The sequence below is a fragment of the Lissotriton helveticus genome, chromosome 3_2 (genome assembly GCF_964261635.1).
Source record: "Lissotriton helveticus chromosome 3_2, aLisHel1.1, whole genome shotgun sequence".
Classification (NCBI taxonomy): domain Eukaryota; kingdom Metazoa; phylum Chordata; class Amphibia; order Caudata; family Salamandridae; genus Lissotriton; species Lissotriton helveticus.
Window position 1 is genome coordinate 35,174,216 of NC_136062.1, and position 21,762 is coordinate 35,195,977.

The 21,762-nt window shown below is 42.9% G+C and overlaps 1 protein-coding gene across 6 annotated transcripts in view; it reads left to right on the forward strand.

Annotated features, from left to right (window-relative positions):
* The window catches only part of ATP8B4 (ATPase phospholipid transporting 8B4 (putative)), a 4,589,528-nt gene that overhangs the window by 2,830,786 nt on the left and 1,736,980 nt on the right, over window positions 1-21,762 (forward strand). For all 6 annotated transcript variants that reach the window (XR_013609828.1, XR_013609825.1, XR_013609826.1 and 3 more), the window contains one exon: window positions 7,525-7,672. Coding sequence is in view for 2 of the 6 variants with exons in the window: in XM_078684774.1 (XP_078540900.1) it covers window positions 7,525-7,672 (148 nt within the window). In the remaining 4 variants the exon portion in view is untranslated. The remainder of the gene's footprint in view (window positions 1-7,524; window positions 7,673-21,762) is intronic.

Consider the following 21,762-nt stretch of genomic DNA (forward strand, 5'->3'; position numbering starts at 1 on the left):
GATGTTGGTTTTGTTGGCAGATAATAGTTGTTTTATTTAGTTGTATGATGGTGAATATGTGTGCTTACTATGGTGGGTGTTTGGATGTACAGTGGTAGCTGTCTTGGTGTTTTATGTTGACTGTGGGTGTGTGTGTGGGGCTATTAAAGCATCTGATGATGGTTGATGTGTTGGTGTGTAATGGGTAATGTATTGGTGTAGGATGTTTGTTATGTGTACATATGATGTGTGTGTTGGTGGATGATCATAGATATCTATATGTATGATTCTGAGTGTGCTGGCATGTGATCTTCCCTGTAGTCCTTGGTTGTGTCCTTGTCCACCCTGCCCTCTATTTATTACTAGGCTGGTTGTGTGTGTGCCCCACAGTCTCTTTGTATGCACCCTGTCTGCCCTGAAGCCCATCAGTGGGCCCCCTCCCCACATTGCAGCTCTCCTGTGTGCCCCCACTTCTCCTCTATGGATCTGAGCCTCCTACAATCTCTAGGTATGGTCATACTCACTGTGTCCCCTATGTGCCACCATGCCCTGCCCCTACGGCCCCTCTCTGAGTTCCTTCTCCCCCTGCAGCCCTTCTGTATGTCTTTCGTCTTCTCTGCATCCCCTATTGTTGTCCACACTCGAGATAGCCCCTATGTACACTCACATTCCTACTGCAGTTCCTGCATTGAACCCTACCCAGCACATACTGGCCCTCTCCTGCCTCCCACTCCCTGGGGTCTGTCTGTGAGCCATCCAGCCTTGTGCCTGCAGCCCATGTATTTGCCATAATGTTCTCTGCAACGCCCTGTGTACCGCATTGGTGTGCCCCAGCCTCCTGCAGCCTCATGTTGTACCCCCACATCCCTTGTGTGCCTTGCTGTCCTGGCCCCTAAACCTGAGTGCCCCTTTGCCCCCCTGCAGCCCCTTTGTGTGGCTGCTGCTGCTCTTATATTTGCCATTAAGCTTTTCTTTCTTAATTACTTCCTAAATTTGCAATCTTCAGGAAATAATAATTAAAAACAAAAATTGCATATTGGTTGGGAGTTTGTTTTACCCCACCAAACCCTCTAGCATGTTTTTTTTTTAAAATAGGGCTTGGGTGCCGGAGATTGACTATGTGAATTGGGGTAGCATTACAGAGGACGTAGCCAAGGGAAGGGGGGGAGGGGGAAGGCTGGAAAATAAAGCTTATTGCTGCCTTACCTAAGTGAGTGGGTAGTGTGCCACCAGTTGCCACTTTCCTTGCATAAGGGCGATTGAGAGTTAATCCTAACCCCATCACCTTGTTCAAAGATGAGCGGTAATATGCTTATCTTCTCCATTGCCTTGTTAAGGACAGGGAGGGAAATGCAAGAAATGTCCAGGAATTTGCTCTGAAGTTATCCAACGTTTCTTTATTGATCAAATATCATAAACGGTTCACAGAAAAACAAAGAATTTCAGTCAACGCGTTTTGTTCTCATAGAGAACCTTATCAGGGCTTCTCAGGGTAATACCCTTCTTGAAGGAGAGAACAAATAAATTCAAAAAAGGTCATCTGTGTAATACATGGGCATGATAACAGAGTGACAGCTAGGTTGAAGGACAAACCTCAAGAGGAGAGAACTACAGGGATTAACTTTACAGGTGTAAATAAGCATTATCAGCTCTTCAACATTGTGTACCTATGTACACGTGAAATGTTATTTAGCTGTCATTGAGACACTCATTCTCCAATACAACCACTCACACACCACCTCATTTACCTGTATACTCACTCAAACAGCTACTCACTCACCCATACAGCAATTAACACACACAGTTACTCACTCATACAGCCATTCAGACACCTGCTCACTCACCCACACCGTCATTCACACATACACTCACTTGCCCATACAGCCACTGACACACCCACTCACTCACCAACATAGTTACTCACACACCAACACAGCTGCTCAGATACCTACTTATGCACCCATGCAGCCACTTACATATCCACTCACACACCCATACAGCCACTCACACACCCATACAGCCACTTGCACACCCATACAACCACTCGCACACCCATACAACCACTGACACAACCACTCACACACCTACAGCCCTAGTCAGAAATCCACTCACTCATACAGTCAGTCATGCATGCCCTCACACACCCATACAGCCACTCACATACCGAGTCACACACTGATACAGAGTGTCATACACCCACTCAGATCACACATGTTAAAGATAGTTTCACTCATTAGTAGTACAACTAGTATAATAATCTAACTTTTGTAGTAGTATATATGTTTCACACCCATAAAATCTTACACACACTTGCACTCACTTGATGAGGTCATCAGAGATATCATTTGAGATGTCATGAGTGATGTCACTGTCCATGTCATGAGTGATGCAATATGTGAGGTCATAAGCAGTGAATTGTGGGGACGTATGTTATAGTTAGCTCAGGTAATTATAGCAGCTGAATTATATATATATATATATATATATATATATATATATATATATATATATATATATTACAAACAAAACGCCCTGAAGCATTGAAGGGGCACTCTCCCACACTCCAGACCTCGCGGTCTAATATTACCTCGTTGCAGTCTTTTCCTTCGTTGCAATAACAGTCTTTTTGTTGTTAAAAAGCCGACGCGTTTCGAGGCATTCCACGCCTCTTCTTCTTGGGCAAACAACAAGCATTGATAGCTCACCATGTTGCTTTTCAGCCTTTATGTAGGTCGCCTTCAAGGGGCGGAGCTTAGTGCAATGTTCATTAGAGCATTTCGGGAGTTGAAGTCCCCCACAGTGAGCATTAGTGACATCCTTGGTAGGTTCAATGTCTTGAATTATTTAAATGCAATGTTCTGATTCCTTAGTAGGATCTGCAACGACAAAACGGACATAATTTGCATGAAGTGTGGTGCGCGGAGACGGCTCGTCCCGCTCCTCAGCCTTCGTGTTAACGAGTGGTGCTCACTTCCACGGCCAGGCTGCCGTGTAGAATTGATTACAAACAAAACGCCCTGAAGCATTGAAGGGGCACTCTCCCACACTCCAGACCTCGCGGTCTAATATTACCTCGTTGCAGTCTTTTCCTTCGTTGCAATAACAGTCTTTTTGTTGTTAAAAAGCCGACGCGTTTCGAGGCATTCCACGCCTCTTCTTCTTGGGCAAACAACAAGCATTGATAGCTCACCATGTTGCTTTTCAGCCTTTATGTAGGTCGCCTTCAAGGGGCGGAGCTTAGTGCAATGTTCATTAGAGCATTTCGGGAGTTGAAGTCCCCCACAGTGAGCATTAGTGACATCCTTGGTAGGTTCAATGTCTTGAATTATTTAAATGCAATGTTCTGATTCCTTAGTAGGATCTGCAACGACAGAACGGACATAATTTGCATGAAGTGTGGTGCGCGGAGACGGCTCGTCCCGCTCCTCAGCCTTCGTGTTAACGAGTGGTGCTCACTTCCACGGCCAGGCTGCCGTGTAGAATTGATTACAAACAAAACGCCCTGAAGCATTGAAGGGGCACTCTCCCACACTCCAGACCTCGCGGTCTAATATTACCTCGTTGCAGTCTTTTCCTTCATTGCAATAACAGTCTTTTTGTTGTTAAAAAGCCGACGCGTTTCGAGGCATTCCACGCCTCTTTTTCGTGGGCAAACAACAAGCATTGATAGCTCACCATGTTGCTTTTCAGCCTTTATGTAGGTCGCCTTCAAGGGGCGGAGCTTAGTGCAATGTTCATTAGAGCATTTCGGGAGTTGAAGTCCCCCACAGTGAGCATTAGTGACATCCTTGGTAGGTTCAATGTCTTGAATTATTTAAATGCAATGTTCTGATTCCTTAGTAGGATCTGCAACGACAGAACGGACATAATTTGCATGAAGTGTGGTGCGCGGAGACGGCTCGTCCCGCTCCTCAGCCTTCGTGTTAACGAGTGGTGCTCACTTCCACGGCCAGGCTGCCGTGTAGAATTGATTACAAACAAAACGCCCTGAAGCATTGAAGGGGCACTCTCCCACACTCCAGACCTCGCGGTCTAATATTACCTCATTTCAGTCTTTTCCTTCGTTGCAATAACAGTCTTTTTGTTGTTAAAAAGCCGACGCGTTTCGAGGCATTCCACGCCTCTTCTTCTTGGGCAAACAACAAGCATTGATAGCTCACCATGTTGCTTTTCAGCCTTTATGTAGGTCGCCTTCAAGGGGCGGAGCTTAGTGCAATGTTCATTAGAGCATTTCGGGAGTTGAAGTCCCCCACAGTGAGCATTAGTGACATCCTTGGTAGGTTCAATGTCTTGAATTATTTAAATGCAATGTTCTGATTCCTTAGTAGGATCTGCAACGACAAAACGGACATAATTTGCATGAAGTGTGGTGCGCGGAGACGGCTCGTCCCGCTCCTCAGCCTTCGTGTTAACGAGTGGTGCTCACTTCCACGGCCAGGCTGCCGTGTAGAATTGATTACAAACAAAACGCCCTGAAGCATTGAAGGGGCACTCTCCCACACTCCAGACCTCGCGGTCTAATATTACCTCGTTGCAGTCTTTTCCTTCGTTGCAATAACAGTCTTTTTGTTGTTAAAAAGCCGACGCGTTTCGAGGCATTCCACGCCTCTTCTTCTTGGGCAAACAACAAGCATTGATAGCTCACCATGTTGCTTTTCAGCCTTTATGTAGGTCGCCTTCAAGGGGCGGAGCTTAGTGCAATGTTCATTAGAGCATTTCGGGAGTTGAAGTCCCCCACAGTGAGCATTAGTGACATCCTTGGTAGGTTCAATGTCTTGAATTATTTAAATGCAATGTTCTGATTCCTTAGTAGGATCTGCAACGACAGAACGGACATAATTTGCATGAAGTGTGGTGCGCGGAGACGGCTCGTCCCGCTCCTCAGCCTTCGTGTTAACGAGTGGTGCTCACTTCCACGGCCAGGCTGCCGTGTAGAATTGATTACAAACAAAACGCCCTGAAGCATTGAAGGGGCACTCTCCCACACTCCAGACCTCGCGGTCTAATATTACCTCGTTGCAGTCTTTTCCTTCATTGCAATAACAGTCTTTTTGTTGTTAAAAAGCCGACGCGTTTCGAGGCATTCCACGCCTCTTTTTCGTGGGCAAACAACAAGCATTGATAGCTCACCATGTTGCTTTTCAGCCTTTATGTAGGTCGCCTTCAAGGGGCGGAGCTTAGTGCAATGTTCATTAGAGCATTTCGGGAGTTGAAGTCCCCCACAGTGAGCATTAGTGACATCCTTGGTAGGTTCAATGTCTTGAATTATTTAAATGCAATGTTCTGATTCCTTAGTAGGATCTGCAACGACAGAACGGACATAATTTGCATGAAGTGTGGTGCGCGGAGACGGCTCGTCCCGCTCCTCAGCCTTCGTGTTAACGAGTGGTGCTCACTTCCACGGCCAGGCTGCCGTGTAGAATTGATTACAAACAAAACGCCCTGAAGCATTGAAGGGGCACTCTCCCACACTCCAGACCTCGCGGTCTAATATTACCTCATTTCAGTCTTTTCCTTCGTTGCAATAACAGTCTTTTTGTTGTTAAAAAGCCGACGCGTTTCGAGGCATTCCACGCCTCTTCTTCTTGGGCAAACAACAAGCATTGATAGCTCACCATGTTGCTTTTCAGCCTTTATGTAGGTCGCCTTCAAGGGGCGGAGCTTAGTGCAATGTTCATTAGAGCATTTCGGGAGTTGAAGTCCCCCACAGTGAGCATTAGTGACATCCTTGGTAGGTTCAATGTCTTGAATTATTTAAATGCATATATATATATATCCCCACAAAAAAGGTTGCCCCTCTGAGGATTGTGAGGGCTGCAGCAGTGTCGGTGATAGACTTTCAGTCAAAAAAAAACTCTGGCTCAACTCGTTTCAAGCATTCTGCTCTTGTTCACGAGCCACCATCATCTCAGAAGAACAGCTACCAGTGCCATGAAACCCCTGCCCGACTTTTATAGTCCCGCCCCAGTGGGCACGTCTTATCACTAATTCCCACATGCCTCCAGTGCATTGTGGTACTGGTGGTTCAGGAAACACAATACTAAACATTCAAACCCCAGTGGGTGGTAGCGTTCTCCTTTATTTTGTAAAAACATAACCGCAGTGGGTGGAGAAAGTTTAAACCAAGTCAGAGCGCAAACCATGTTTGTAGAATAGCAATACATTCAAAGACTGGTGTCTTCTTAACTGTTCATCAAACAGCATGGTACTTCAGGTGTCACCCCCTCTGAAGTGAGTCATTGGCCTCAGGAACCAACAAGTATTTGCAAGCCATAAGTCTCACATTTACAAGACTTTGAGCTATTGGCATTGTAATTGTCAATTGCTTAAATTCTCAAAATTTGTGAGACCTATTCAATTGCAAATATTTTTTGTTTCCACGCGCCCCATGCCATGCTTGCACGTGAATAGAGGCCACGCCCCTTCCTTTAGACGAGCCTTGTCTAAAGAAAGGGGAGTTGGCCGTCATTAGAGTCAAAGCGTGTTATGGGGTGTTTTTACCACAAAAGCATTTGTTTGAAAAAGCCCCCAAACAGTGCTTACATTTTAATGGCGGTGCACCCCTTTCTTTTGATGCGGCTAGTCTGAAGAAAGGGGCATGTCCTCTATTAACTTGCAAGTGCGGCCGGGCGCTTGGAGACAACCCCAAAAAATATTTGCAAAGCAATACGTCTCGCATTTGTGAGAGCTTAAGCTATTGTCATTTACAATGCCAATAGCTCAAACTCTCATAAATGCAAAACCTATTACACTGCAAAGATGCGGCCGCCATGGTCCCGTCCATTGTCCCGGCTGCATGGCGTGCTGAATGTTGCAGGAAAGCATGTCGTGCCTGCAGTACTAGAAACTCATTAAAGAAAATAGTGCTTACAGACTAAATAAGACATTCCATGTAAGAAGTAAAAGGGCCAGTCCTCATGGTAAATTACAAATGAAGACAAGGCGGTACTAAGGAGGGATTAACAAGCTTATTTACAAATCAGAAGCCAACATTTACAAAAGACAATGACACACACCAATGAAAAATATGTGCGGAGCTTCAAGTCCGTACTCTAATACAGCATGCCTCGCAGAGAAGCGCATGCGCTGCATAGGCTCGACCTAAAAACAAACATAGTAGAGCCAAAATAGATACATGCAGAGGATGATTATTTTCTGCCAGGAAGGATTTTTTCAGTAAGGGTCTAGCACGCTGGCTAATCCTACTTTTCCCTGTGCAATTTATTGTTTTATTAGAGTGTATCACTTTGCAGTTAATATTTATGGTAGATTAAACTAACAATACAAGTTTGTGATAAGATATATTACCACATGTGTTTGCTAAAATATATTTTGCACACTATCTCTATCAATAAATAATATTATATATAGGTGTATACTGACATTTTATTAATTTTCCAAGCTGAATTGTTTTTACACGTATACCATAAATAACATTAAAATGTCATATAGGAACCTTTTCTTAACACTAAATCAACAATGGATTTGTCCCCGTCCTACCCTGGCAGTCAGTCTGTGATTTAGTTCTATAAATGTCTTCCACAGGAAAGCACAAGAGACCCTATTTGGACAAGGCATATGTCGAGAAAAAGGCCACGTATTTTTCAGAAAACATCCAGGTGAAAAAGTCATAGCTGTGTCGGCGGAAAATGTCTCTTGCGACTATGCACTCGTTGTTAACGGAGACAGTCTGGTAAGTTGTTTAGTGAAAAGTTCTCTCCTGCGCCATACTTGTATACCGGTTCATAATTCTAGGATTGACTTGTGCAACTGTCCTATCAGTTTAAAAGACTCCGGTGAAAGACAAGCATGGGAGGACCGCTGCATTCTTAGAACTAATTTGTAATTACTTTCGAAATGTTGTGCTGTGTCTACAGGGGAAATCAAGTGAACAGTCTTTTATGGCTATAGTGTGTATGTCTTGATGGAGAATGCCCCGTAGTAATATCAAATTAACACAAATCCAATGCTGCCTAATTAAATTTTGACCATCTGTATTGTTCCTAAAGAATGTGGTACTTGGGACTTTACTGCATCTTTAAAATGAAATTGAAGAAGACTGCTTTTTTTAGATGTAATGTTGTTTTTACCGACACTTAAAACTATGACCTTAAAAATAGTTACAAGATTCAAATAACTGTGCTTAAAATATTTACTTGGATTTTTCTAAATTTCGAAAAGCTTCACTGATGCCAAAACTATTTATTTATATGAATTTAAAACTACGTTCCTTGCCATACATTAATAGTAGAGGCATACATGATAATTTACTGCGGGTTGAAAATGTCAATAAATAATGTAGGACCTCTTTAATGTTTTGTGTAAAACCCAAGTCGGTATTTCTTTGTTACTACTCACATGGTTGGAACTGCAGTGTTTCTAAGCCTTCCTGGACCTTGCATCAGCTCCTTAGTTTCTTGCCTTTTAACAGTGTCCTAATATCCTCTCTTTTGACAACCCCTAACCGCCCCTTCACGGTTCTCTTTTTCTCCATCGCTCTGTGACCTGAAGAAGGTGTTAGCTTCTTTGAAGTCCAACACTGAAACATGCGTCAGTACATCTCAAGACAGGAGCCACGTAGTGGTGCATTTACCGAAGAAAGAAGAACTTACTTTACTTTAAAACTTCCAAATTATCTACTTTTATCCATAACATTTGAAGACAATGCAATGTTTCTGAAGAACATGTACATATTATTGCTCTGTGATTAATATAGGGGATATATATACTCACCATATTCTGTTCAGTAGAAACCATTTCTCTACAAGTACACAACTTTTTTTCTCCCATATATTTTTGTTTTCGACACCACTACTAGTGTGGTCAGTGGTTCCTGTTTGTAATTACTACCTTTTATTGGTTTGTCTTGATAGTTTGGTTAATGTATGGGCATGATTGAAGTACGACTGATTTAATGAGTGAATGTTGAGGTGTATTATGACTTGTTTTTGTAGGTTTTAAATTCTTGTTCTGATCCATCGGGGAGGGGGGGATATGGGTGTGACAATCTATTGTATATACGGCTTTACTTTGAAAAAGAATATGCATGTTCACTTTAATTCATCTTTGTTTTGACATATTCAAAATTATTCAAAAACTATTGAAAATATATACTTATATATTTAATTTAAATAAACAAAAAAAGGTTTGATTTTCAATAAAACTCTTTTGCGTAAAGCATTTCTGATATCCTTTCCCTTTTATTCAACTTTGGGCCCTGTGGCAAATCTCTAAACCCCTTCCTGGGGGTCTTTTTCTGTTGTTAGTTTATCCTGGATCATAGGCACGTGACATTTATTCCCTTCTCAGTTAGGGTTTGGTTTATTGTCTAATTTTCCAGAGCCACCTGCATGTATTCATGTTCAGGATCCCTCCTCTGTTTTTTGTAGCAGATGAAACGTCACCCTGCGATGTTTGGGCGCCATGGGTTGAATGGAATTATCTATGTGGAGATGTATGAGGCGATCTTTGAGACACCCAATGCCCACAAACAGGTCTGTGAACTCAGTTACCAGCTCGTTCACATTCCCTAGATGGATAGTGAAAGCGAAAGACACAACCTGAAGACGTTCTGCTGTTCTGCAACTCAACAGCATTCCGGATCCCTTCACCTTGGTGGAGTTAGATTCATGAGATATGTCCGTGGCGAAAACTCCTTCTAGCAGGAGAGGCAGAGCTGCTTTGACAGAGCTGCGTGTGTGGTCTCAGCACTGGACTGCTTGTATCACCCGCAAAGCCTTGCACTCCTCCTCTCCTCGCTACCTGGCGAATAAACTGAAACTCTCTGGAGGCATTAGACCATCACGGAATGCAGAAAATCTCCTGCTTGAACCTCCCACTTTCAAGAAGGAAAGAACGATGGCACAATCCTATTCAGGCAACGCGGTGAGAATCTGGAACTCCCTTCCGCCGCAGCTCCGGACCACCACCTCCTCCCAGGCCTTCAAAACGAACCTCAAAGTTCTCCTCCTTCAAATACACTTCCAAATGTAATTCATGCCCTCTCTATTATCTGATGGAAGCCCTTCCACTATAGAAAAATCTACTTTACATGTCTATGGAAATGTCTTCCCAGTGTGTTCTTGTGGTTTGAGAGTCTGACATTTATTGCAGTATTATCTTTCTTCCTGTGTTTGGTACTCGTGTGTAACATGCACCCGTCACTTTCTCGTGTAACACACTGTTTTCTACCTCTTACATTTGTTTATTTTGGATACCTGCACAAGTGCCACCATGGCCTACGTAATGTTTGTTCTTATGCTTGAGTGCACTCCATATATTGCAGTATTACACCTCTATGTTTACTTTGTACGCTTTTGTAACCTGCACACGTCACTTTTTCCTCCTGTAATGCACCGTTTGCTACCTCTTTTATTTTGTTGGTTCACGATTGTCACTTTTGTAATGCACCGTTTGCTACCTCTTGTATTTTGTTGGCTCACGATTGTCTTTTTTGCTTCATTTAATGTAACGTTTGCTTTTGTATTTTGTTCACTTGTAATGTTCTCATGTATCAGCTCTGTTCCTATTGTGAAGCGCTCTGACACCTTCGGGTAAAGTCCGCGCTATATAAAAATGCACAAATAAATGAATAAATAAATAAACTGGAGTAGTAGGAGCTACTGAAACTCAGGTGAATTCATTTAGAGCTCATATTGGAGAGGAGTTGGCATAACGACTAGGACGGTCGACCTCGAATCTGGGGAACCGGGTTCGAGTCTCGGCAATGATGCTGAATATCCTGTGATTCTGGGCAAATCACTTAATCTCCCTGTGCCTAACAAAAATGAATGTGTCCTCATGTAACGCAACTGGTGCTATGTAAGGTACTTTGGGTCAAGGTTGCGCTATATAAAACTCTGTAAAATAAAAATAAATAATACATCTTCTCCAGGTGAATGGTTTACTCTCCGTACTCTCAGTAGTGGACCCTCCAGGCCGTCGCTCATGGATGTCCATGCTGGTTCTATGGTAACAAGTTGTTTACCTGTAACTGGAATATTGACATCTGAATGTCAGTGTGTCTGGCTGGGATCAAGTGCTGTTTTTGTCTAAAGCCTTCTCTAACACCATTCTCCCATCTCTCCACCAGTCTCTCCAGATATCCATGACAACAGAAATTTTTTGGGTTTGGCATAGCCTTTGATATCCCCCCTAACCCTCCAATTGGCACTGCCCCCGCGAAATACTCGAATTTAACCCAGCAAGGGCAAGGGCTCCCCTGTCTTGAAAAAGCATCCATTTCAGAATTTAAAACTGTCTTCGATTTCCGAAATGCGTGGTTGAGTAATTTTGTGTTTAATTTGCGTAATAAAATGGATACCTTTAATATTACACACTAGCTTGGCCTCTGTTAATTATGAACACGATACACAATGCGTGGACTATTAATCAGATGTTTCTTAGATAACTATTCTAGTCTGTTCTAGTCTTTGTGTGACTAAACTTGTGCTAATGATTGTTTTTAATTAATGGCATGCCGGAGATTCACCAAATGAGGAGCAATAGGAGCTTGGGAAGGGAGAGTAGATTTTGATGAAGGGAGGAGCCAAATTGAGAGAACTGAGGAGGGTAAAGATTGAGACACATGGGAGAGAACTAGAGGATTCAATAGCCTCACAATTTATTTGTGAAGGATGAGTGAAAGCCCAAACATATCATCGTAATTAAAAAAAAAAACATATCTGCAGAAAAGCACATCAGTAATATTCTTCTTTTATATCTTTTCTTTCACACCTTTCATGTTATTTCGGCAATACATGTAAACACTGCATTTTACATCATTTTAGGCTTTTGTTAACCACCTTCAACATAGCATATCTTTTGAAGGAGCAGACAATTAGGACTGCGAGACTTACAGACAAAGCTGCCAAATGTTATCCGTCCTGCTCTTTACACGACAACCCTTTTTTCCCAAAAGTCGTGTTTCCCAAGAGAACAGCTGTTAGGGATTATTAAAGAACAGCCATCAACTTCCACTTTTGACAAGGTACATGGGTAAGGAACGGACTTTGGAATACTCCACTGCTTCTACCTGACATTCACGAGCAACAGTGCTTGCATTTTAAATAAGGGCCTTGACACGGGAAATTTATCAGTTTCAATAATTATAGGCCACAATGTGCACTATAATGAACACATAGTCCAGCCGGACTATAAAATTTATTCAAATGTTAAGATAATCAATTTTCAGCAAAAAACAATAAAACAAGGGGACACAATCCTGCATCCACAGTGCTGCACACACAATACATATAACATATCACTAAGGTTCTTCAGGCATTTACAAGAGCAAGAGCGAAGGACATTAGGTTATAATCGCTTCATATATGTGAAAAACACATGAATTTTAGCACTTCATAGTGAACTTAGTGTTTAACCACATATTGTTTGTCGACGGCGTTTCGATCCAATCACAAATAATGGATCATCATCAGGATATGTAATAGGTTGCCTGAAATAAAAGGCCTGTAATAGCAGGGGGGTAAAGGGGGAAAAACAACATATAACAGTGATTAACCGACCACGTATATTCAACTATTTATACCAAGATGTACTCATACCATGCTTACTGGTGTCAAAAGCCAGACATGTGCAGGGTGTCAGGCAGTCTGTGCCAGGCATCCATGGTCTAAAAGTGAGCCATGCTTAAATCAGAACGGTGAGGTGCAGACTAATAGTGTTGTGCTATAGCCTAATACCTTCGGAGCCGGAATTCATGACTTAGAGCACCTTACCATTACAGGCAACGTCGTGATTGTGTTATCTCCCCATGCAATCGCTATGATTTAGGAAGCCAGCCTTAATGAGATAATTTATATCTCTTTCAACAACTATGTAACTAATGACTGCTGCAGTCACAGTCAAGGATGGGCGTTGACCACAGGTTAAGGTAAAGGAGCTGACCTTAAGTTTAGGCTAGGTGCATGAGGGTTGAGTTGGCACCACAACTGTGCAGGTTCGGGTAACCTAATGAAAGCAGTATAGGGTCAGGATGGTACCTTGGGGGCATGTTAAGTCTTTACAGTTAGGCTGTAAACCGGGCTTACCTATATAAGAGGATTGCCCACGTCTAATGAATTCTCTGGGGATCAGGCTGCTAGGCGAGACGCGCTCCCGCTAGACAGATAAACAATCGATGTAATCGTCGATGTGATCGTAGTTCAGATAACCTATAGGACGGTAATTGTAACCTGTTAGAGCCAACCCATGGATCGTGTTTGCTTAAGGGAAACTGCTAGGGAGTGTCGCTTACCTGGGAGCTTCAGGTTCAATCTCCCTGTTACGAGGCTGATTAGCGTTTGTAAAGGCTCCTGAAATTAGAGCACATAGCATTAAGTGTCTAGGACCCAATACCATAATTGACCTAAGCGAAGAGGGGGCGAGGTTCGCTTACCTTTTGTTCACAGTGGAACAAGGTGCAACATCCCGGTACCGAGTCGCGCCGTGGAGTGCAAGAGCGCGGGCGATAGCGGTAGAAAACATCGCGCCGGCCATTTTGGAATAGGCAATTGGGGATGTGTGGCAGCCATATTGGTGGGGGCTGAAGTTTTGGGAGCAGACATATTGGAGTGGTGAATTGAGTAGAAGTGAGCAATAAAAACCAATTAAAGTGCACTTTAAAAGCATGCATGTGACTTATTCGCCAATACAGGCGCAAGAAGGCAGGTATATCGTAAAAAAGCAATTTTTTCGCATACATATTCATAGAATTGGACGTCCATCCAGAATTAAGCAACCACTATTACAGAAAATTAATCACAAAAGTGAGGTCCAGTCCTCACTGCGGTTCAGACCATTTCGTATACTGTCAAATATTAGTATCATCTTTAGTTCTTCTCTATTGAGCAAGAGTCCAATATCACCTCCCCTAGGAGGTAATTTGACAGATTTCAGCACAGTCCATTTTAGATCATTTTCTGTGTGGCCTTTGTCAATGAAGTGGTCCACCAATGGGGCATTTGGTGTCTTGCATCTCACCCGGCTCCGGTGTTGGCAGATCCTTGTTTTGATTTTCTGCCTTGTCTGTCCCACGTAGATTAGTTTGCAGGGGCATTCAATCAAATAAATCAAATCAGTACTGTTGCAGTTAGTGAAATGTTTACATTGAATAGTGACTTTATCAAATACAAACGACTTTCCTTCAATGGTAAACTCACATACGTTACAGGAACCGCATTTGACATGACCCACTAATGGAGTTTGTGTCCAGAGGGAGTTAATTGTACCAAACGTGGGGGGACTAGGCAGAGCAGCCCTGACCAAATGATCTTTGAGATTTGAGCTTTTTTTGAAAGCAAACAATGGGGAATCAAAATTAAGAGCACCAGCATTCAGGGTGGGCCAGTGTCTGAGTATGCTTTTCTTTAATTCATTAGACACTGGAGAAAAGGTGGTCACACACGCCAGTCTATTGTTGGACTCTTTTTCTTTTGGACAGAGGAGTGCCTCCCTTGGTGAATACCACGCGCGCTTCGCTGCTGTCCTGACTAACCTATTGGGGTAGCCTCTCTGTTTCAATTTTTTGGATAGCACATCAGCCTCCTTGAAGAAGTCTTCCTTTGCAAAGCAATTTCTTCTAATGCGCAGGAATTGGGAGTAGGGCAAGGAATCCCTGAGGGCTCTGGGGTGATTACTGTTGTAGGCTAGCAGAGTATTCCTTTCAGTAGGTTTGCGGTGCAACCTTGTATGCAGGTAACCTTCAAGGTGATATATATTCAAATCTAGAAAGGCAATGGATTGGGTGTCAATATAGCTGGTAAATGTCAAACCACAGCAGTTATTGTTCAACCAGTGAATGAAGAGAATTAAATTCCTTTCATCATTGTTCCAAATCAGAAAAATATCATCAATGTATCGTTTCCAATTAGAAATACATGATGAGAAAGGATTGAAGGGTGTTAAGATGGAATCTGTCTCTATCTTGTCCATAAACAGAATAGCCAGATTTGGAGCATAAATAGCCCCCATGGCCGTACCCTTCACCTGCTGGAAGTATTGTTGGTCGAAGGAAAAGAAATTCCTGGTCAGACATATCTCCAAAAGCTGGAGTATAAAAACTGTGGGGACTCGGTGCGGTCTGGGTCTAGTGTCTAGAATGTCACGTATGACCAAAAGTGCTGCTGTTTGGGGGATATTAGTATATAAGGACTCAATGTCCATTGTACACAACAACTGTTCACCCATAGTGAACGGTGTTTCTTCAACAAAGTTGACCATAGCCATACTGTCTCTAACATAGCATTGAGTTTTGGGTACAAAATCCTTTATAAAAAAGTTGACGTATTTCCCCAATGGTTCAAGGATTGAACCGCATCCAGAGACAATTGGACGTCCTGGTGGAGCACTGATGTTTTTATGAATTTTGGGAAGGGTATAGATTACAGGCATACGAGGTGACTTGATATTGAGGAACTGGAACTCTTTTTGATTTATGATCCCTAACTCTAGGGCATCAGTGGTTACCTTCAGAATAACAGTCTGGATTTCTTTAGTAGGGTTAGTGGGAAGTCTCATGTAATGATCAGTGTTTGATAATTGCTTCAAAATTTCTGCAGTGTATACATCTCTATTTTGAAGAACAATACCTCCGCCCTTGTCAGCGCTTTTGATGACAATCGTATCAAGGGTCTTAAGTGAGCTAATAGCCTTCTTTTCAGCTAATGGCAAGTTATAAGGAATGAATCTTTTCTTTTCTTTTAGTACACTCAAGTCCTTGGTAACCAATTTCTCAAAAGTAATAACCTCTGCTGGAATCATACCTGCAGTAGGTAAAAAGGTAGATGGAGGTCTAAACGGGGTATTAGACGTTGCAGTAGGTATAGGGTTCAATTGAAAAAAGGCATTCAAACGGACCTTTCGATAGAACCTGAGAAGTTCCGCTTGGAGTTCTAAAAAGTCAGGGCGAATTGTGGGTACAAATGATAGTCCCCTACTGAGGAGTGAGGATTCTACCTCCGAGAGAGTGTGTGCAGATAAGTTGAAGATAGGAATAGGCTGAGACTCCATCATAGAGGATTCTACCACTTGTAGAGTTTCTGTCTCGTTTGACGTTCGCCGGGGGCGTTGTGCCAGCGAGGTGTCCTCTTGCCTCTGCCCCTGCCTGGAGTATTTGATTGGCCTCTGTCTAAAAAATTATTCCTGTTCTGTGCAGGATTTCTATTAGGGGGGCCAGAGTTATCACTTGAGTCCGAGTTCTCGGATTGGTCCGCCGAAGAGTCAGAGAAACCAACCAGCGTTTGGCGTTGGTTAAACCTTCCCCAAGGCCTTGAATTCTGAGGATTGGAATAAGAGCGATTTAAGTAGAAATCTTAAATTCTATGACCATCTGTGGGGGGCCATGCTGATAAGTAAAAGGCGCACAATGGTGAAACATGGAAGCAGGCACTGTGACAAGATTTACAGGCCTGTTTTCAACCGTGCTCGAAATCGAAAGGAATCAGGAGCATCTGTGCAAAAGGAGAGCCTTTCCATGCTGCTATGCAGAAACAACAGAAAAAAATAGTACGAAGGAACAAGCCTAAATGTACTCAAGTGAAAGCCTACAAGTACTGGGGCCCTGCTCTGGAGGGAGTGAACAAGCCACGAAAAGGAAGGACAAATAGGAAAGATAACCCTTTGGGAGCACAGATTTTTAAAAGAACATTGAAACAAACAAATGAAAAGCAAGGGGCGGACATAAAGCCCACAGCACAGTATATACAAAATATAAGCAACAGGTCTCAAAACCTCAAAATAAAAAAGGGCCAATGCTCAACCAATAGTTACCATTCTTATTACATGGTTGGAGAAATGCTGCCATGTGATTGGATGCAGAACCAGAGATAGCTGAGTTTGTCCTTGGTGCATTGAAGGAGAAGGATGTTTTTTGAGCTGTGCTCATCAGAAGTTAATTTATCAGGAGTTGAAATAGACTGGTCTGGTCATTTGCATTTAAGAAAGAGCTCCAAGTTCAGGTATTTAGCAATATATTTCAAAAACGTTTTTGTGAAGTATTTGTAAGTGTACTAATGTTGGTACACTTAATCTATAGTAGGTTTACAGAGTGAAAAGCTGTTTCAGGAGGTATAGGTCTGGTAATATATGTTTTGAGAGGTACAGATTGGAATTTAGAGATATGTGAGAGAGGTTTACAAATTGTGTCAAAAGATTTAATGTACAAACTCTGTGTACTTGTAAGTAAAAGAAGCAGCGTTTCTCAAATTATAAAATGCGGAACGTAATAATACTAGCTATACTGTTATGAAACTCCTTGTACATATACTTTAGCACTACGAAATATTTGAGTGGTGATAATGCTATTCCTAGAGTGAAAAGCTGTGGTGAGTGTTAGCAAAGTATCTCAAGAGGAATGTGTTACTTTATAAACTTTTATGAAATAAGGTTTGATGGCATGTTGTAATTTATTTGTGAAAAATGTGCACTGGGTGAAGGTGTGGAATTTTTCAGGAGAAAGGAATAACAAGTTACTGGTGCAGTGTGTGGCAATCGGCAATGCTATACCTGCTGTTCTCGCTACAGCTTTAGCAATGACCGTCCATGTTGTCTGATCTGGTCTTCATTCTACGGAGATGACCGTCCGTGACGCTCAGTCTGCTCCTCATGGCCCTCCTCTCCCACAAACGAAACACTTTGTGCTGGGACTTAGAAAGTAATTTCTCAGTGGGCCTAACCTGGTCCTTGTCTCTATCCCACACTCTATCGTGGTTAGCTTTAACTTGTGACTTTCCCCCGGTGTAATGTGAACAGATGACTGCAAGTGTTATTTTGTACTTTTAGGTGCTATCATCAGTAAAACAAATTGCATTGAATATCATTGGATTTTTGTAATGCTCATTTTATTTATTAACATTTATTCTATTTTCTAATTTGGTTTGTTATTTTTCTTGCATTGGGTTTTCCTTTTATTACTGTTTTTGTGCTGCAGAAATACTTTATACATTGCTTCTGAGTTTAGCCTGACTGATTTTGTTCCAAGCTACCAAAGTGTTAAGCACAGGTTGATTTTGTGACTTTTGTGGTCCACCTTGACAAGGATTTTGGTTGTTGCTTGAATGGGACTTCCCATCCCCCTCAACCAATAACCCAATTGCTTAAAGAACATAAGAGAGATTGTCTCCAGAAGACAGAATAACAGCAGGGTATCAACAAATGGTGCACAATAAGCAGAAAGGCAGGGTTTGAAGTAAATGTAAAATGTGTAAAACCCACCAACACACACTGCTTCCAGGCAATGATCCTTTTTGCATACCAGCTTTGTATGTTTTCTGCCCTCATTTGAACCAGAAGATGAAGTTTACCTATCTTCCCTATCCTTGATAGAACATGTTGGTGGCATATTGAATGGTGTATGATGTCTTCCTGTGGACGTAAACTTGCCCCACTTAAGTTGACTTCCTGATTTGGAAATGGTACTCAATGCAGTGTACCGTATTTCCTTTGAGATGTGTGTCCTTCTTCCCTTGACCTCCACAGCTGCCAAGCTCCTGAACAATACTGCTGTTGTGCCAGCAGCCACCTTACAGGTAAGCAATTATATGGCAAGTTTAGGATAACGTCTGACATGACCCCTTGAGTATAAGATAAATGAAGTCCTAATGGCCCTAGCTAGGACATGGTTCCTGACAGTCACAGGTGGCATTGTCAGTCTCTACTGCAACTCTGACCTGTCTGTACATGAATGCTACCCCACACATTGGTGTTAGTTAATCTTTTTCCATGCTGTAGATGCAAATCTGGAGCTTTGTTGCTTCCCGGTTTGAATTTTTGTACCAAAGCTTTTTGCAAATCTTGGCAGTGTGCAGGGATCTCCTACCTGAAATCAATAGGTTTTAAGCTGTGCTGCAGATGTCAATCACAGAGCAGCATCACATCCACCAAAAATGACTCTTATTCATGCAAAGAAATGTTCCCTGAGGCATTAGAAGGCTATCATGGTAGGCAAACTTAAATTGTACATAACTAAGCACAATAACTGGGTCAACCAAGGCTCAAAACATGTGCTCACTCTCAATCTCATTCTCCATCTTCAGATAATTTCACATCAGAAATACAATATTGTAACTAATATAGAGATAAAAGGTAAGTGTAAGATAGGTTAGACATGTGACTTATTGTGGCTTCATACTAGATGGTAAGTTTTTAAAAGACTACTACAGTGAAATATGACTGTATTTAGAGGGGAGTGCCCTTGAGTGGAGTGTCAAAGAGTATTGTAGAGTGGCGTGACTTAGAGTGAAGTAGAGTGGTGTAGAGTGGAGTGGTGTAAGTGGTGTGGCATATAGTCAAGGAGAGTGTTGTAAAGTTGAGTCTCATACAGTTAAATGTTGTAGAATGGAGTGTTGTGGAGTGGCGTGTCGTAGAGTGTTGCAGAGTGGAGTACAGTGGAGTAGACTGGAGTAGTGTGTCAGAGGAGAGTGGATTAAAGTGGCATTGAATGGCATAAAGGGAGTTGCATATAGTGGAGTAGAGTAGAGTAGAAGTGAGCTGAGTGTTGTAGAGTGGCATAGAGTGGAGAGGCATGTCACAGAGAGAGGTTTAGAGGCATCGAGTGGAGGGGCGTGTTGTAGAACATCCTAGAGTGGAGGGACTTTGAGTGGAGTGGTATGCCGTAGAGTGGAGTAGCATGTCGTATAGTGGAGTGTCATGAAGTGTAGTGTAACAGAGTGTCATTGTGTAGTGTTGGAGAGTGGCATAGAGTGGCGTAGAGTGGCCTAGCGTGGAGTGGAGTGGAGTGGAGTGGAGTGGAGTGGAGTGCTGTGCTGTAGAGGGGACTGGAGTGTCGTTGACTGAAGAGTCATTCACTGGAGTTACGTTGAGAGCAATGTTGCTGAGTGGAGTGTTGTAGGGTGCAATAGAGTGGAGTGGCACAGAGTAGAGTAGAGTGGAGTAGCATGGCGTAGAATAGATTGTTGTGGCATTGAGTGGAGTGTTGTACTGTTGAGTGTCGTACAGTGAAGTGTCATAGAGTGGAGCAGATTGTTACAGAGTGGATTGGCATACAGTGTAGTAGATTGCCAGAGTGTGGTAGAGCAAGTGGCATAGAGTGTCATAAAGTGGAGTGACATACAGTGGAGTACAGTGGAGTAGAGTTAAGTAGTGTGTCATAAAGGGTTGTTGAGTAGCATAGTGGAGTAGAGTGTAGTGGCATAGAATGGCGTAGAGTGGACTAGCTTAGAGTAGTGTGTCATAGAGTAAAGTGGCATTGAGTGTCATAGAGGGAGTAGCATAGAGTGTTGTACAGTGGAGTAGAGTGTTGTTGAGTGGCATAGAGTGGAGGAAAGTGTTTTGCGTGGCATACAGTGGAGTAAAGTGGAGAAGAGTAGAGTGTCATAGAGTAGACTGTCATAGAGAACAGTGAAATTCCATAGAGTGGGGTGTCGTAGATTGAATTGGAGTGCCATAGAGTGGTGTGACTTAGAGTGGAGTGGCATGCTGTGTTGTTGAGTGGAGAAGAGAGGTATAGAGTGGAGTGTTGTGAAGTGGTCTGGCATGTAGTACAGTGGAGCAGTCTGTCATGGAGTGGAGTGGCCTGTCATGGAGTGGAGCATAGTGGAGTCATAGATTGACATGCCATAGAGTGTCTTAGAGTGGCGTGGCATGTGAGAGAATGGAGAGGCGTGTGGTAGAATTAAGTGGCATATCGTAAAGTAGAGTGAAGTGGTGTGTCATCGTCTGAAGTGCGCGTTGTGGAGTAGAGTTTAGGGGCATATAGTGGAGTAGAGTGTTGGAGAGTGGAGTGGCGCAGAGTGAAGTGGCATGTCGTACTGTAGAATGGAGCGGTATCTTACAGAGTGGAATGTCATACAGTGTCTTAGAGTGAAGGGGTAGAGTGGAATGGTGTGTCGTACAGTGGAGTGTCATGCTCTGGAGTGGTGTAGAGTAGAGTGAAGATACATGTCATAGCGTGGTGTAGAGTAGAGTGTTTTACGGTGGAGGGGTGTAAAGTGGAGAAGCATGTCGTAAAGGGCAGTGGCATGAAGTGTAGCACAGTACAGTGAAGTGGAGTGTCGTAAAGTGGCATAGCATGTCAGTGGCGTGTGTAGAGATGGACATTATGAGGTATCATTTTCAATCCCTCTGTAATGTCTTTGAAGAGGAAATACAGCTCTATTACTTTCCAACCGTCAGCAGAGCCTCTACGGTTGTTGGTGTTATCTAGTAATTGTGGCTGTGTTTATAGCAAACTTTTTGATAATAATAGGCCTGAGCGGTAAACTCCACCTGCCGTTGGAGTTCACAGAGTTTTGCTATTCCGTGCTCTGCTTGGAGTGGCAGGTTAGGCACAAACCTCTGCCAACCTCCGGCGGAGCAAAGTTTACAGGCGTGTGCCAAGTCTCAACTACCAGCACCACTCTCCATGGTTTCAAATTCACACTAAGACTTCAGTTTCCCTCCCTAAACTCAAGCAGTGCTTCTGCGCCAGGAGCTCCCTGTCCCAACCCCAAAGTAGACATCATGAACACGCTCAAGTCACATGACCGGCTGACAACCACTCAACGAGTAGAGGCTGGCACACATGCACAGCAGTGTACACAAAGGCGCATCTTAGGGCAGACCCAGACTGACTACAATACTTTACTGGGGTGCTGCAATTCTGTGTTTTTAATTGATGCCAGGACTTAGCTTCCAGTTCTTTTGAAAATGCAAGACCTGTCAGCAATGTGAACTATGGTGCTCCCTGCGCTTACATCTGTTTCAGCTGCAACAAGCCCTCAATGTGCTATGCCCAAAAAGTTTGTGTACATCTGAAACCTATGTCAGGACCAGAGGCGAGGATTATGC